The sequence below is a fragment of the Myodes glareolus genome, chromosome 10, assembly GCF_982192425.1.
Source record: "Myodes glareolus chromosome 10, mMyoGla1.1, whole genome shotgun sequence".
In the NCBI taxonomy this organism is placed as follows: domain Eukaryota; kingdom Metazoa; phylum Chordata; class Mammalia; order Rodentia; family Cricetidae; genus Myodes; species Myodes glareolus.
Window position 1 is genome coordinate 25,668,729 of NC_142035.1, and position 17,493 is coordinate 25,686,221.

At 57.4% G+C, this 17,493-nt stretch overlaps 1 protein-coding gene across 3 annotated transcripts in view; it reads left to right on the forward strand.

Annotated features, from left to right (window-relative positions):
- The first annotated feature begins 3,358 nt into the window (after positions 1-3,358).
- Positions 3,359-17,493, forward strand: part of Nol4l (nucleolar protein 4 like) — a 120,595-nt gene continuing 106,460 nt past the window's right edge. For all 3 annotated transcript variants that reach the window (XR_015739041.1, XM_087911098.1, XM_087911100.1), the window contains exon 1: positions 3,359-3,712. Coding sequence is in view for 2 of the 3 variants with exons in the window: in XM_087911098.1 (XP_087767224.1) it covers positions 3,392-3,712 (321 nt within the window). In the remaining variant the exon portion in view is untranslated. The remainder of the gene's footprint in view (positions 3,713-17,493) is intronic.

Sequence of the window (17,493 nt, forward strand, 5' to 3'; positions counted from 1 at the left end):
AACTAGTTCTTGTAGACCAGGCTGGTCTCAAACTCATAGAGATCCGCCTGCCTCTGGGATTAAAGGCGTGCACCACCACCGCCCAGCCTTGTTTTTGTTTTTTTAAGACAGGGTCTCTACATAGCCCAGGCTGTCCTGAAACTCATTTTGTACACCAGCCTGGCCTCTAACTCACAGAGATATATCTGTCTCTGCCTCCTGAGAGCTGGGGTTAAAAGTATGTGCTAATATGTCTGGCTTTAAAAAAAAATAAAATTATACATACACACACACACACATCCATTTTGGGGAGGGCAGTGAGACATGCCACATGGAGGTCAGAGGAGAACTTGCAGGAATTGGTTCTCTCTGGCAACCATGTGGGTCCTGGGGATTGAACTCAGGTCATCCAGATTAGTCATCCAGCTTGCTGAGCCATCTTGCTGGCCCCATCTCACTTCAGGGCTTTTGCTGTTCCTCTTCCTGGAAATCTTTTTGCTCAGATCTTAGTATGTCTGACTCCAAGATACCTGCTATTTAAGGCACCTCTCCAAGCCTACCTCCTCAGAGGGCCCTGCCTAACCCCTAAGAATAGCAGTCACTTCCTGCATTATTTACTTCCATAGTACCCTGCTTCCATCATGGCCCCTTTCCTGCAGTTTCAATGACTGACAGCTGGTTTATTTGAAGGCCATTCATCCCACCCATTGAGGAGTTTCAGGAGAGTGAGACCTTGAGAAGCCCATGAACACATTCCCACCAATGTTTGCAGAATGAATGAAATACCAAAAAAGTATCAGTAAAGTGCATGTCCTAACTTAAATACTTCGCAGCCCCCATGAAGAAGTGGACATTTGCTGGGCATCTTATAAAGCTGATACCCTCACATCTGATATCATCTTGAGTATTTATATACACGGCATGCTGCCTATCCCACAGATGATAAAGTTGGGGTCACCCAGCCAAGGTGGAAGCTGTCGGGCAGAACCTCGAAGCATGAAACATGCTACTGCAGGTCCAAGTCTGTTTGGCTCTGCACAAGGCTTACCAGACACACTGACCTCAGCTCAGGGTTGAAAATTAGGTATTTAAGGTCTGAAAAGCTGGCAAAGATCTAGACTGATGGAGAGGGGCATGGCTTAGTGGTTATTCAAATGGGTTCAGATGAGGTCCCCACCATCTACAGGACCCCCTCACTCAGTGATCATGAGCACCGCCACGCAGAACTCTCAGAAAGGGAGCCAGCTGGAGGAATGCCTGCATCCTGAGAAAGGCAGATAGAAGCCCCCAGACCACAGCGATGGGCATCTTTGGCTAAAAGAACTCCTCAGAACCCTAGTGGAGTCCAAGCTATCTCGAAACTGGCTATGCTATGGAAACTGGCCTTGAACCTGATTTTTCTGCCTCCTTTACCACCACACCCAGCTCCCAGTGGCTACCTCCTTAAAGTGGGTATGGTGGCACAGATCCAAAAAGAGATCTTGAGAAGAGAATGAGGAAAAGTGAGTGTGGAGTTGTTGGTGTATATAAAGTAACATGGAAATGTAAATTATCTAAAAATAATCGATGTGACATGCAGAGAGGTTGGAACTCGGAAGACCCCTTAGGTTCTTCCAGCTTCTATTGGCACCTACTGTGTGCCAGCTGCTGTGCCAGGGCTGGGAAATTCGGGGATGAGTCAGATAGGGCCCTGAGCATCTGGGTCCTCTGAGGGGAGGGGTAGGAAGAGTGAGCTGTAGCTCCCACCTGAGAGGGGAAGGCCTGTCTGTGTGTGAAATGGTGCTGGCTGCCAGGCAGAACTAAGCAAAAACCCACTCCTTCCTCATGACCTTGAGCAAAACAGGCCCAACTCTCCAATCCCCAGAACCTTCTGGAAGACAGAGATGTCTTCACAGCTGCCAGGGCAATAGTCCCGACGACTCAGGTACACCCGTAGAACCTAGTAGTTCTGAGGCAGAAAATGATCCTGTTCTGGGACTCAACTCTTGAGTGATAGCATACCTGTAAGAGTGAAACTGGGGATATGGGGCCGGGGCAGGGAACAGCAAAAAGGATAGTGCAGTAATTTTTTAGGCCCTGATAAGAAAGGAAGGCAGAAATCCTGGAGAACTGGCCTGAACTTTTCCTTATGCTTGTAATTTCATGGAGGTGGGAAGAAGCTCTATACTGGTCAGATCTGCTCAGGTAGAGGGGACGTGAAGTTTGTTCACCGAGGGATTCTAGGTCAAGGTGCAGCAGGGAAGGTCAGGCTTCCCAGCCCGGGCTTGTGGGTGTGTCAAGGTTTTCAGAGGCGCTGTGAGGTTGGCTTCAGTGAGGCCACGGGACAAGGTGGCTTCTGTAGGGCCTGGGGCTGCCCACCCCCACCTCCATTAAGGCAAGGGCAGCCAATCTTCGGGTAATTCAGATGAGGCAAAAAGAGAGGAAGTTTGGGGGCCCGAAGGGTGGTGGCTTGGGGTTCCCCAGCGGGAACACTTCTGTTCTGGCACCCGGCTGACACTCACACCAGAGAGGTCAGGCCAATTCCGGAAGGGAGGGAGGAAGGGAGGGAGAAGAGCCTGTCCACACCGGCCGAATTGGGCTACCTCGGCTAGGACGACCCAACCTAGGAGGCCGGGGACGCTGGTCGCTGGGCGAGGATCTGTGCCCTACTCCCCGCGGGACAGCCAGCCCGTCCCGGCAGAGCGCGGCCTTAGATTGTGGGCTGGGGCGGCCAGATGGAACGCGGTCCCTAGCTGGGTACTGGGCGCCTGCGGCTGCTGCCCTCCGGCCGCTGCGGGTGCGGCGGCCCCCGTGCCCCCAGGGGCCGGGCCGGGCGGGGCTGGGCTGGGCGCGCGGGCGCGGGAGGGAGGGGGGCGGGCGGCGGCGCAGGCTGCGCCGCTCTAACAGGTGGGATCCCGCGGCGTGGTGGAGGCGGGCGCGGGAGGAGGAGGAGGAAGAGCAGCGGCAGCGGGAGCCCGAGCCGGAGCAGGAGCAGGATGAGCCGCACAAGCTGACAGCCACCGCTGCCGCCCGCGCCCAGGCTCGGTCTCGCTCCCCGCGCCCGGGGCCGCTCCCCGCCTCCCGCCTCCCCTGGCCGCCCGCGGGGCGGCCCGCCCCCTCTGCACCTCCGGGCCCGGAGCTGCCTCCATCGCTCCTGCATCCCGGCCGGGGGGAGGAGGAGGCGGAGCAGGAGGCGAGCCGGAGCCGCCGCCGCCAACGCCGCCGCCGCCGCCGCCCGAGCAGGACAGAGCGCGCCGCAGCCCCGCGCGTCCGGCCGCCGCCCGCGCCCATCCAGCAGCCGCGCCGAAGCCACATCGCGGGACAGCCCGGGCTGCGGCGCGCCCCTGCCCAGCCCGGCCCGGCCCAGCCCAGTCCCAGCACCGGGCGGCCCGGTGGCCGGCCCGCCCCCGAGGGCGCCGGGCGCGGCGAGAGGATGCCGAAGCCGACGCTGCTGCTGCGCGGGGGCTGGGAGCGTGAGCGCAGCCCCGGGGACTCGGAGCTGGGCCGCCAGTTCCGGGACTGGTGCCTGCGCACCTACGGCGACTCGGCCAAAACCAAGACAGTGACACGCAGCAAATACCAGCGGATAGCCGAGGTCTTGCAGGGCGGCGGCGGGACCGGCGCGGGCAGCGGCCCGGCGGCCGGCGAGAAAGGCAAGTTCCAGTTCTGGGTGCGCTCCAAGGGCTTCCGCCTGGGCAGCGGCCGGGAACCCAAGATGGGCCAAGTGGTGTATGTGCCGGTCAAGACGGGCTCGGTGAGTGCGAGCGCGGCGGCTGCGGGCCAGTCCCGCGGCAGGGCTCGGGGCGGGCGGGGGCGGGCTGGGGGTGTGGATGTGTGTCCGAATGGTGTGTTCTTGGGGTTGTCGGTGTGTCTAACCCACCCGGGCGCGCGCGTTCTGCTCACCAACCCTCCCTGGCCAGCCTGGGCAGCGCTCTGGGTTTGGGGTGTCCCTGCCCCCCTCTGCGCCGCTGCCCGGGCCGTGGCCGTGACGGGCCGGCTGTCCCGGGCTGCTCACCCCAGCGTGTTCTGTCCTCCCGTCCCCTCCCCCTCGCCCCCCCGCCAGCAGGCGGCTGCTCCGGAGCTCTAGCCTCCCCCCTCCCGCCTCGGGGCCGCCTGTCCCGGGCGCCTCGCGCTCCCGCCCCCGGGCCGGCTGGGCGGTGTGTGTGTGTGTGTGTGTGTGTGTGTGTGTGTGTGTGTGTGTGTGTGTGTGTGTGTGTAAGGTGGTGCTGCGGGGGTGGGGAGGCAGGGGCAGAGGCGGGACGGGTAGTCCGCTGGGCCTCCACGCACCAGGGGAGGGGGCCAACCTTGGCACTGTCGCCCGGACCCCACCCGGCGCTGGCCCGGGGAGGGGCAGCGGGAGCCGCAGCCTGGCGCAGGAGCAGCCTCCCAAGGGTGGGTGGGGCGTCCCCGCCGCCCCCCGGGCCCCGCGCTCCCCCCACCATGGGACAGGGGCGGCATGACCTATCCATCCTCTCCCCTCCCCCGTCCCCCGGGCCGGCCCGGGTGGCGCTGGGGAGGGGGCGGGTAACCGCAGCCCGGGGGAAGGAGGAGGCCAGTGGCCGGGCGGGGGCGTCCCCTTCGGCCCGGGGCGCCCTGGAGAGGGCGTGCGGCTGGGGCCCCGCAGCTCCCCCCGCCGGGACCTCATTGTTCTGCAGAGGGTGGGGGCTGGGGGGGGCTGTTCTTGGGGCACTGCTGAGCTTTGAACTTTCCGTCGCCCAGACCTTCGGGTAGTCTGTTCTGTCCCCGGCCCGGGCCAGCCTAGCTTTCCTCCCCGCCGCCCCTCCCTGGCCTCGCCCGGCCGGAGCGCTAGAGCCCGGCCGCCCCGCGCCGGCCTCCCTCCTCCCTGCTCCCCCGCTCCCCCCTCCGCGCTCCTCCCCCGTCCGGCGCGCCCGCCCTGCGCTCAGCCCTGTCCCCGGCCGGAGCGGGCTCTTCACACACAATTGATTCGGTCGTTACGAAAAGTGCACTTGTCCCCTCCCCCTCCCCCTCCGGCGGCCGCCCGGGCCGGGCCCGCGGGGTGAGGGGACCGCGAGGGAGGGAGGCGGGAGGCAGGGAGCTGAGCCCGAGGCGCCTCCCCCCCGCGCCCAGGGGACGGGGCTGCAGGCCGCGGGGAGTGGGAGCCGCGAGCGCGGAGGGCGGGCGGCCCATCTGCGAGGAGCGCTGATAACCGCGCCGCTGCCGCTGAGGCCGCCAGCAGCCCATCTGCGCCGCTGCCGCCTCCGGCCGGACGGGGAACAGGGGGCAGGGCCGAGGGGCGCGCCCACCGGCTTCCCGGAGCGGGAGATTGGGCCACGTCCCTGCGGCGCGGGTCACAGAGCCCCCCAGCGCAAATGGGCACTCGCCCCCAAACCCAGGGAGTCTGGGTCATTGTCCCCTGCTCCGATGGGCCAAGGATGACCTCCCTCAACCAAATCACTGTCCATTTGTCCTTATGGGGCAGGTGAGCTGTCACCTCCCACAAGCACACTAGGTCAGCCTTTCCCACCCTGCCAGTTTGGGACTTCCACTTGGTTCTCCCCATGCAGAGCAAGCCCTTCCTCCCCCAGGTGGTTTTTCCCAAGACAGCGATCCACTAGCCCGGTAGTTAGATCCTTGCCTTCAGCCTTCAGGGCTTCCCAGGTCAGTCCCCACCTCATCTTTTTCCTGGCTACCCTTCCCAGTAGAGTCTTGCCCCAACTCCTTTTTAGGTAAGATCTCCAGTCCACCCGCTATTGGAGTTCAGGTGTGGCGGTGCTCCCACACCTGGCAGCTGGTTGACTGGCTCTCTGTGGGTCACCCACTCGCCTAGGGAGTGGGAATCGTGAGGCAGTTTGTCCGTCCCTTTATTCCACACAGCTGTCACCGCAGAATACCCCTTTCCCATCCACTAGCAGAAGCCGGTGCTGGGCTTGGGCTCAGGTCCTGCCTGAGCTAACTAGCTAGCTGGCTGCTTCAGCCCTTTCCCAGTCCCACTCTGTCTCCCTTGCCTGCCTTTCACAGCAGGGACCTGACAAGCCTCCACCCTGGTTCTAGACCAATAATAAACCTTCCCCAGGGGACCACCTGCCTGGGAGGCAGAGAAACGGGACCCAGGCCTCCCTGCCCAGGCTGCCGCGAGGATGACAAACACAACAGGCATGCCCTCCCGTGACAGCCTGCCCCTCCAGTTCCCCGCGCCTGCTTGCCTGGCCTGCTTGTCCCCAGAGAACCTGTTAGTTACATGCCTACCACATGCCTAGCCAACCAGAGCCAGCCATTGGAGATGTCCAGAATGCTGCCCCCCATTTCCAAGTATTTTCCTGGGGTGCTGCTATCATTTTTTTTCCATTTCTGTTTTCCTTTTCGCTGATCTAAGGAGCAGACCCTGCTGGAAATTCTGAGGCAGCCATGGCCTCTTCCTAGGAGGGGCCCTAATGGGACCTTTTTTTTTTGGGAAAGCTGTAAAGGTCGACCCTCTGCCTTTACTGATCCACACACATACACACGTGCACGTGCATACACACATGTGCAGGCATGCACATGGAAATTAAAGTTGTCATTGCTTCTGGTGTCAGTGGGAAAGATTCTGTAATTTGTCTTGGGTGGGTTCTTGTGAAGGTCATTGGGCCCAAACCTTTGTCTGTGACATTTATTTGGTGTCTCCAGGCCTTGGGGTAGACCCTGCGCCACTGAGATGAGCACTGGGCATTTGGAGTGGGTGGCTTCTCCTGGGACACCCAGCAAGGAAGACAAAGTAGCAAAGTCTGCAGAGACTCCAGAGGGAGAGCAGGTAGAAAATGTCAGAGAATCCAGGAGCCAGAGAGAAGCTCACGGATGACTTCAGTGGTCCGAGAGTGAGCGTCATATGTGACCTCTCTCTTCTCCCCTACCCCAGGTCCCCTTGCCTCCCCCTACAGTTCAGTGAAGAGCTGTCTGTGGTCAGGGCTCTTTCCCAGTTTCCAGGCTGGCCTCAGGTCGATGATCTGACACTTGTCCTGTCCCATCTGGCCCTGAGCTTTTCTGGGTGTGTGTGACAAAGGCTTAATCTGTCCGGACGGGGCAGGGCAGAGAGGAGGGCACAGGGAATTACACTCAGCAGGGCCTCCTGCAGCTGGGGCCCATGTGGGGGGTGGGGCTTGGCGGGGGAGGGAAGCCTAGCTTTGGGGAGGCAGACTGGTCTCAGTGTGCAGGTTGTCACAGGAAGTCGAAGGTGCAGGCAGAAGACAGAGAGGGCGGAGTCCCTCGCTGGTGCTCACAGGGATAAGATCTTTAATGATAAGAGCCAGTCAGGGCCTCTGGCTGGGTAAAGCCTGGTTAGGCTAATTTATTATTTCTTGTGTTTGGCCTTCTTTGACCACATAGGGTGGCTAAGCAGGGGAAGTGGAACCCCTTGAGGGGAAGAACCTCTGATTTTGTTCCAGCCACATAGTGAGCCCACTGGGGCTGTCCCTGGGACCTGGAAAGGCCACAGATCAGGCTGGGGCAGGACCCTGAGCCAGTTGCCTACCTAGACCAAGAGAATCCCAGGGCTCTTTGGAGAGCGAGAGAGTCTCAGACCAACCCTACTATCTTACAGTATACAAGTTGAGGCCCCAGGGAGAGGCAGCTCCATTGGTGGAGAGCTGGGACTGGGGCATAGGTCTCTGAGCTCTACCATGGTCTCTGCTGGGGCTAGCACGTGCTTTGGTTCCCACCATGAGAGCCATATTCCTCCAGGGTCCCCTGTGTGACTGTCCAACTCCACTGTCAACACGAGTTCTGCGAGCTGGACCCCAGGTGTTGCGCTGGCCAAATTGACTAATGGTGGTCTTTTCCCAGTTTGCAGATGACGTTCATTTAGTGGAAAGCGTTTTCACAGTCTGAAGTCTTCCTCCCCAGAGCTTTTGTGTAAACCTTTGGCACCTGCGGCCACTGGTCCAGGGCGGGAAAGGGCTTCTGGTGCACAGTGTAACACTGTAGCGGGCTTTGACTGAGTAACAGGCTTCCGCCTTAGGCAGGAACGCCTACCTCAGGATTCTCTTTGGCTTCTTCAAGCTGTCATCACACCTATGTCTCTCTCTGTCTTTCTCTTCTTTTTTCTTCCTCCTCCTTTAAAAACATGTTTAAATTTGAGATAGGGTCTCACTGTGTAGACCAGACTGGTCTCAAAACTCATAGAGATCTGCCTGCTTCTGCCTCTCAAGTGCTGGGATTAAAGGCAAGCATTCACGACACCTGTTCCTCAGTAGGTGACTGTGCCTGTCACTGGGCTGAGATGCCACTTCAGCTTGTGGGACTCTGAGAGCAGCGTGGAGGCCAACACTGCTATTACCATCACCTGTCAGATAGGTAAACTGAGGCTCAGGGAACGTAAAACATTTCCCTAGACCACACTACTGAGTGGGCAGGCCTTGCGTGTGGGTATTGTCCCCTTCACATTGCTGTCCTGACTCTGAGGTTTGCTGGAACCTAATGTAATTTGAATATCTAAACCCTTTAAGAGAGACATGTCAGTCTGAATTTGTTTAGAAGAATCCCCTGGTCAAGATGTCTGGAGTTGTAGGTTGGTGCCGTGTAAGATACCTGGGGTTGCCCTGGAGCACAACAGGGTAGGCCTGGGTGAGGAAGGCCTCTGTGTCCTGGTCTCAAGAGACTGGGGAGAGAGTTGACAGTGGTGTCTGACACAGGCCCCTTTTAGCTTTCTCAGGAGTGGCCGAAGGAAGGAAGCCTTTTCATTAGTTAAACCTCCATAATTTGGGTAACAGGGTCCTGGAGCCTTGGGGAGGTATTTTAGAGCTGAGAGTCACTTGGATACTGAGTATCAGGCCCTGACTTTCTGCGACCTCCTCTCTGGCTCTGGGTCAGTCCGCTGGGGTGGGGACAGCATGTACTCTTCTTCCTTCACTAAGTAACCCTCCCTCTGCTCCGTGACCTAAATGGGCTACCTTGCTGTCTAGAAGGCCGGACTGTGAAAATGCCACTGGGAACACTGGTAGGTGGGTGAAAAGGAGTTGAAGCAGGGAAGCCTGTGGCCAGGCTCTCTAGGGACAAAAGGTGATGGCTTCAGACAAGCCGTGGCGTGGCCTCTCCAAGCCTTACCTTACCTTAGAGGTTATACCGCTGATGATAGGGTCTACATGAGCGTGAGGTCGTGGGGTAAAACACATGCGCGCAGTGTGTGTGCGTAGAGTACATGGCACAAGGCAGGCACGGAGGTGTGCCTGTCAGCGTGTTGGCTGAGAATGGTGGTGGGAATGTGTGCCGGGGCACCAGTGTGTGCAGGTGGAGGGAGGCGGCATGCCTGTGATGTGTGTGGTTGTGATCGTCTGTGTTGGCAGATGTAGGAGCACCTGGGGTGCCACGCTGGCAGGCCATGGTGTGACTGCGTGTGAGGTTCTGGTGGAAAGCCCTGGCTGGCTGGTGGTGCGCTGTTCATGGGGTGCTCTTCATCACAGCTAGGCCACCCCAAGCCACCACCCTGACTCCGGTGTCCCTCTTGGCCAGCTGAAGCCAAGTTAGAGAAAGTAAGTGAAAGAGGGGGCCTTGTCCCCATGCTGGGTACTCAGACCTCCTTGACAGCCTCTGCCATCCCCCAGATCCAAAGTCAAGTCCCTAGGGCAGGATGGATCCTCCTGGGAGAGAGGTCTTAACTTGAAGTAAGGTCAGGCCGCATGGACAGGATCTCAGCTCCACTTTGGTGGTGGGGAGCCTGCCTGCCGTCTGCAAGCCTTAGTCTCCTTGCCGGGAAAACAGTCAACGGATGCCAGACCCCGACAACCTGGAGAAGGCACTGTTGTCCTTGAGGATGGTGGTTAAGGAGTGTGCTCAAGGTCACCCTGCTAGTGAAAAACCAGGTCTAGCCCCCGAGTGCCAGAGCAGGCAAAGGGGTGGAAGGAAGCTGGGTGGCAGCCTGCTGTGGCACTGGCTTGTTAGAGTAAAGACTGTATTTAGACATGGAGTGGGACTCCGGGCAAGGGCTTTCCAGCCCCAGGACCGTGGGTTTCCATCCCTGCTCCAGCGTCTCATAGGGGAGTGCTGTGAAATTCAGATCTCAAGGCACACAGCCCATAGACAGCAGTGTTCAGGAAAGTTAGCTGCTCTGTGAGCCTCTTGAGCTTTGCTTTTCTCACCCCGCAAACGGGGATGGTGATGGAAGCTGTCGTGGACATTGAATGGGACCCAGCCCGGTCCCTGGCACTCAGTAGGCAGCTGCAAGGATTTGGTCCCTTGAGATTGTGCCTAAGGCGTCTCTGTGCTGCTGTGCCATCAGGGGCTGGGGAACTTGGTGGAAGCTAAGTACCCTCAATACCTTGTACCCCTCTTTGCTGCTAGGAAGGCTGAAGGGAGGGGAGGTTTACCCCAGCTTGGTGGGTCCTGTTGAGTGCCCTACCCACCTCCTGCTAATCCATTAGGCCAGGGTCTGAGCAGGTCTCCCAGTCACCCAAGCCTCTACCCTGTGCCAATTAATGTTCTCCCCAAAATGTGGGACTAGGAATGTCAGAAACCCTTCCTGGGTTCCCCATTCACCAGGGCTCAGGCGCCAGAGCTCTGTCTGGCCTTCTCTGCACTCTGGGAGGGGTGGCAGCCAAGTGTCCTCAGCCTCCGCCCACCCCAGACTCCCAGAGCCCTTGCCTGAGGGCCATTCTGAGGCTTCCCAGACCTCTGTCAGCCCTTCCACCTGCTGGCCCAGCCTGGGGAGGCAGATGCCACCCTCCCTCCCTCCCCCCTTTCCTCTCCCCTCCTCCTGGTCCTGATCAGCTGCAGCTGCAGGCCTGGCCTGGGCAATTCTAGGGGGTGGGGAGACTGGAGGGAAGCTGCTTGGCTCGAGGACAAGGTCACCAGCTCCTCCGTTTTCATTCCTCTTGGCCACCATGGGGCATGTAACTCCTCTGATACAGACAGGAAAAGTGAGGCAGCGCGGAGGGAATTCACTCAAGGTCCAGCAGAATCCCAGAGCTAAGCAAACATCTGGTCGTCTGGTTGTAAAAACCCAGCCCCTGCCCCCTTGTTGTCAAGCCCCTCCTTCCCATCTACTCCCTCCATCCTACCCTTCTGGGTCATCTCAGAAGTGTTTTACGTCTTTCTCTTATCTCTGTCGCCTTACCCAGCCAGCTCATTTGAAAACCCTGATTCTGTCTTCAACATTTCAAGCCCCACATCTATGCCCTCCACCGCCACCGCTCTGGCTAGCCTAAAGGGGCATCAGCCTCCTCCTGGCTCCCAAATCCACTCTGGCCAGAGGATCCCTTCTTTATCCATACAACTAGAGGAGACTTTTCGAGAAGCAAGCCAGAGCCCTCCAGGACTTTACCTGATTCCTGGATATAGTGACACACACCTGTAATGTGACTGCCAGTACTCAGCTAGAGTTCAGCTTGAACACAGCTGGGGCAATAAGATGAGATGCAGGATCCCCCCTCACTCAAAGTAAGGGTGGAAGTCACAGAAGCCGCTGAGATCTGACCAGCTGCCGGCTGCCCCTGTGCCTGCTGCCTGCAGTCTTTACAGCTTTCCACTCTGCCTCATCCTTCTGGCCACACCCTACTGGCTTCTGCTATTTTGCAAGTGCACGAGGTCCCAGGGCCCTTGCACTGACTTACCCCGCTGTCTCCCTTCACCCCAGTTTTCTGTGTGACTGGCTGGCTCTGTTTCCTTGAAATCTTTGCTAAATACCACCACCTCAGAGAGGTTTCCCTGAGGTCTCTTGGATGTTGTCCCCATCTCTCTGTCTTTCCATCACCCTTATGTGGCTTGGTAGATGGTACTGCTTCCGTGTTCTCCCTCAAGATGGCAGCTTCCGCCGTTCTCTGCCCGTTCGGTTTACTTTACATCCCAGAGACCTGGGGTAGCTCCTGCCCCTTGGGGTTCCCTGCAGGGAAGGGTCACGCAGATGCTCCTCTCTGAGTCAAACTCTGGGGACTGTCTGTTCAGCCCTGCACCCCAGGGCTCCAGAGCCCCAAGCACAGACACAGCCCTCAACTCATGGGTACCTGGAAAGTCCTCAGGGAACTGACCTTTGACCTGGGCCTTAAGGTGCCCGAAGCATTGTTTAGTGAGCCTAGAAATGAAGTGGCTGTAGCCGAGGCAAGCTGAATGCAGTTGATGAAGCCTTTGCAGGGTGGAATCTGGCTGCCTTTCCCCAGGCCTGGGTGTTGGCCACTGATTTAGTCTGCTCAGATCAGAATGGCTTCAGAGTCCTGAGAACTGTACCAGGGAACCTGGATGGGACCAGTAGGAGGTGAAGGATCTGGAAATGTGCTATACCTGCTTGGTAGTTGAGTAAGGATTGAATTTAGGATGGTGTAGAAGGAGCCTTGGAGTCATGGAGTTATAGGCTCTGGAGAAGGAAAAAGGGGTTCAGTCAGAGAAACAACCATGGGAGGGTGCAGGTCTGGAGACTCTCTTTACAGGAGATGGGACAGCAGCTGAGATAGGGTGACATGTGGGGATGAGATGGGAAGAGAGGCATCCCGGAAGCCGGGAGATGTGTAGGTGCTAGCGGATCTGGCTGAGGCTTGTAGGTGGCCGGGTGTGAAGGGTGTGTGGGATGGCAGGGGTGTGGGGGGGGTGACAGGGGTGTGAGGACTACAGGGGTGTGGGGGAGTGGCAGGGGTGTGGCAGGGCATTCTTGAGCAGACTCTAGTAAGTAGAATCTAGGAACTGTCCACAAGCCCTAGGGTGGCAGGAGGAGGCCAATAGGGAGCCCTAGTGACTCAGGCCTCAGTGGCCAACTCAGGAGCCACCATGAGCACAGGAACCCTGGACTGCCTGGAACTTTCCTGCTGAGTTGGGACCCATCATCCCCTACTCCTGGAAGGCCTCTGCTTGGGTGAATGACTCAGCGTTTCTCAGCGTCTGAGGATTGAGCAAATGTTCTAATAGACATGGAGCCTTCCCTCACCAGGCCAGGCCTATGGGGTGAGGGTGAGCGAGAAAACGTGAGATCCATCCATGGACTGGCTCCTAGCTTCCCCAGTCTTGAACAATCCTCAACCAGCTCGAGAGGTTGTTGTGACCCCATTCTGCAGGTTAGCAAACCAAGGCACAGTCTGTGCTGGGCACCCAGCTAGGTAGCCACTAGCGACTTCTGATTTTTTGGTTTTTTGTTTTGTTTTGTTTTTTAATCAGAAAAGGGGGTCTGATGGCAGTTCTTCGGGGTTGGTGGGAAAATTAAGGAAAGAATTGAGTTAAATGCGTTACATAGTGGGTTGACTTTCTCATGGGTATGTGACGAGATCCACACAGACACTTGGTACTCATGACTGGGCTAGAGCCCAGGGAAGACCAGAGGGCTGCAGGACAAGTGTTAGAGCCCCGCCAGTGACTCTGTGACATTGAGTAAATGGTTTGTCTGTTCCGACCCTGGCCCTTTGTGCTGATACAGTCTGTACACGACGGTTTGGTGGGATGGTGGTGTGAAGCTCAGTTTGCTAGACTGGTTAGAGTAGGGGCTGTTGCTCCATCTCAGGCACCTGGGGAAGTGGGAGGCTCCTGCAAAGATCCCCAAGGCAGGTCACTGTCAGCCTCTGGGGCAGCAGGAAGGCTGGATGGGGGAAGAGGCTCCTGGAGCTCAGTCAGTGGCTCTAGGGACCTGGAGCTTCTCCAAACTCTGGGTTGAGAGGCCTGGGGGAGTCAAGGGTTATGGGTGGTATTGTTTTGGTGATGGTGTTAGAACCCAGGGCCTGTGCATGCTGTACCCTCCAGCCCTTCAGGTTGATGCTGAGGCTCTCTGCATGTATGTGGAGCACTGGGGAGTTGGAGTTAGGGGGCTGGTCTGAGCCAGGGAGCTCTGCCATTTACTACCTTGTGGTCTTGAACACATCCTTTCTAACCCCCAGTTTCCTCATTTATCACATGGAACAACGGGGCTGGCGGTGTAGCTCAGTGGTTGTGATCTTAGCATGAACAAGGGCCTCGGTTCCATCCTCAGAGCCACAAATATTTACTCATCTGTGTGTATGTGTGCCTGCATGGGTTTATATGTGCCATATGCATACGGTTGCCCATGGGGACCAGAGAGTGCTGGATCCTTCCAAATTGCAGTTATAGGTACTTGTGAGCGGCATCACGCCGGTGCTGAGAACTGAACCCAGGTCCCCTGCAAAACCAGCACGTATTCTTAAACACTGAGACATCTCTTCAGCCCCAACCAGAAAGTAAGTTTAAGGAGTAAAAATAAAATGGAGTAGAAATAGCTCTGAATTCCATTCATCTCCCTGTAGGCTCCAGGCCGCTCTGTAGGGAGGGCTTCTACCCTAGCCTTGTCCTCAGTAACTGAGCTGCTCTCAGGGCTCTGATGGAATGAATAACCACTGAGCCACAGGGGCCACAGTGCCTGCCTGCACTACACAGTTAGCTGCACTGCTCTCAGCTAACACTCAACGACCTTGAGAAAGTCCCTGCCTCCCTTCTAGCCAGGTTTCAGTTCTGTGAGCCCAGTGGTCTTGTGTGGTAAAGCTGTGGGCAGCAGGGGGGACTCCCACCAAAGTGCTCAGCCCTGAAATCAAGAGGGTTTGCTGTTGTACCTGAGCTGTAGTCGACAGCAGCTGCAGGAAACTCTGGGGGTCGGGGGTCAAAGAAGCCATGGGCCAAGGTGAGAAGAGTGAGGGGGGCGTGGGTACAGGGACACAGGCTTGGCGGGGAGGAGGCTTCCAGGAAGAGGACATCAGCCTCCAGGATTGAATGGGACCTGAGACTCAGTCACTGAGTCATGGAGGGGTGAGCTACTTGGGAGGCTTTCAGGAGGCAGGAGAAGGAACCCAGCCAGCTTCTTGGAGTCCAGACTGCCCATTAAGAGCTGTGTGTATCTCAGGTGGGGTGGCACACGATTTTAATCCCAGCACTCAAGAGACAGAGGCAGCAGATCTCTGAGTTCAAGGCCAGCCTGGTCTACATAATGGGTTCTAGGACAGCCAGGGCTCTACATAGAGAAATTCTGTCTGGAAACACCCCGCCTCCTCCAAAAGAATTTCTGTGTGTGTGCTCCCTGGAGTCTGGGGGCCTCAGATTCAAATCCTTGTTCCCTTACTGACTGTAAAACCTTACAAGCAACTTCTTCAGGTCTCCATATCCACATCTGCAAAATGGAAGAGCAATGATGTTAAAGCTCTCTTGGGACTGAAGGGACAGTTAAGGGTGGTTAGGGTGTGTAGGGTCAGGGCCCCCTGCACACCTCCAGAGTGAAAACAGTGACCCTGACGGCACAACCTGTGTTTGCTGAGTACCTGGAAGTAAGTACCGGGTTCTGTGCCAGGGACCTTAGGTGTGCTGGGGCTTATGTGACTGTCTGTCTTTTCTGTCCTCACACTGCTCGGAGAGGCCAAGTCCATGTGTCAAGGCTTCCCAGCTGTGAGAGGCAGAGCAGGGACTGGGAACCAGTGATGAAGTCCCGCTTTGGCTCCCCACCTTGCCCGTCCCTTTGACAGCTGGACTGAAGCCCACAGGACTGCAGGGGTGCTGTGTAGGCTCAGAGATTGGCTCTTGCAAGGATGAACAGGGCAGTGAATCCATATGGCAGGATGCTAACTCTGGGCCACATTGCCTTTCCCATCAGCCCAGTGGGAGAGCCTGGTGCCAGTTTCAGTTCAGTACGGTCTGGACTGCACTGGGGCTGAGGGTGGGGTGAGGGGTGCCATGAATCAGGGAGAGATGGCGGGCAGGTGGGGTGGGGAAGCTGCTGTGAACCAGTGATTCTGGAACTGGGGAAGGAAGGAGGGGCCGGGGCCCTCCTAGTGGAGCTAGGACCCTGTGGATGAAGGTGCTTGGGACAGGCTTGCTTACAGGGAATCTGTGTGTATGGTTTAAGGCAGCAGTAACTCAGCAGCAACCCCCAGTGGCCAGCTCCTGCCCCTGCCCCAAGCTCTCCAGTCCTTGAGTGAACAGCCTTGTCCTTCCGCTGGACTCCTGAGCCAGGCTGTCAAGTTTGGATCCTGAGCTCACCATTTATTTGCTGTGTGACCTGGGCAACTAGCTTAACTTCTCTGTTTCAGTTTCCATATGTGAACAGCGTGGGATGAATTACACGACCTGCTTCAGTGAGAGTGGAGGGCTTTAACTTGGGCATGGGGTTGGGGTCTGGGTGTGGACTCATTGCCACCACCACTGCCCCCACCACTGCTATTGTTGGCATTATTATGCCCCCCAACACTGGGAAAGAGGCAAGGGGAGGGGTCAGCCTGAGGTCAGCCCCATAGCTCCAGATCTTGCAGCAGGCTTCTGTGTAAAGGGTTTCCTGGTTGCTGGTGACCCCAGGACCCCACTGCTTCATCCAGGGCGTGTGGACAGATCCTCTGTCCCTAGACAGGGTACTTGAGGTGATGGAGGAGACAGGGCTAAAGAAGGATCTGTGGCCAGGCTCCGGTGGTGGGGTGTCTGGCCTTCCCTGCTCCTCAACCCCACACTTCTTGAAAAACCTATACAGCTCCTGCCCTGGGCTTTGTGGAGGAGGCGGCGCTACTTTGTTGTGGGAGCTCAGGAAACACCTCAGGTGTGATGGAGGGCTGTGGTTTCTCACTGAGGACCTGGCTGGCAGGCCCTTGCCCATGGGAGGAATGTTGCTGCCTTCTGTGGATCCCAGCACAGTGAAGGACCCCACCGCAGTGCTCCTGAGTGGCCAGGCAACTGTGGGGAATGAACAGACCAGTCCAATCTTCCGTTTCCTCCTCTGTCTAGCAAACGTGGTGACAGATGTTTGTGTGCACAGCTGTCTGATGCAGACGAGGGCTTCTGGCCCAGGACCTGCCTCGTGCCTCTGCACTGAGCAGCTGTTGCAGTTTCTTTAAAAAATGAAGACTTAACATGGAAGCCACCAGTGAGGGGCACCCGGCTGCTGGGCGTGGTGGTCCCCATTTATAAATCCAGTACTTGAGGGGTGAGTGTGAGGCAGTTTGAGTACATTACATGGTGCTTTCTTGAAACACACTCTCAAGCCAGGTGGTGGTGGGGCACACCTTTAATCCCAGCGCTCTGGAGGCAGAGACAGCGGATCTCTGTGAGTTTGAGGCCAGCCTGGTCTACAGAGCAAGTTCTAGGACAGGCTCCAAAGCCACAGAGAAACCCTGTCTCAAAAAACTGAACTGAACCAAACAAAAAACAAACAAACAAAAAAAAAACACACCCTCAAAGCATCCAGTACAGACATCAGGACTAGGCCACTCGTTCACCACCAGAGCGTGGGAGTGAGGAGGGGCACAGCACAGACTTGATCTCCTTCCTCCAAGAATACGAAGGCTGGGGAGCTAGGCAGTCATCCTTATCCCGATGTAATGGTGGCCACTTCTGTAAACTATCTTCAGTGCCCACAGGCTGCCCCATCTGGAGCCTCCCTTTTCTGGGAAGTAGAACAATGGAGGTGCAAGGAATGAGGGGCCTTTCCTAGCACCGCATCCGGGTTCTTGTCACTTCTCCTCAGTAGCGCTCACTGTCCTTGCTGCGTCCTCTTCACCACCACTCATCCTGTATTCATTTAGCTACTTAGAGGGGCCTCCGGGGATGTAGCGTGGAGCCCCACAGGTATGGCTTCCGCCCTGCTAGAGTTCAGGATACATTGTGGTAAATAGATGCTACATAGTTAAAATGGTGGTGTTAGTGGTACTGCAA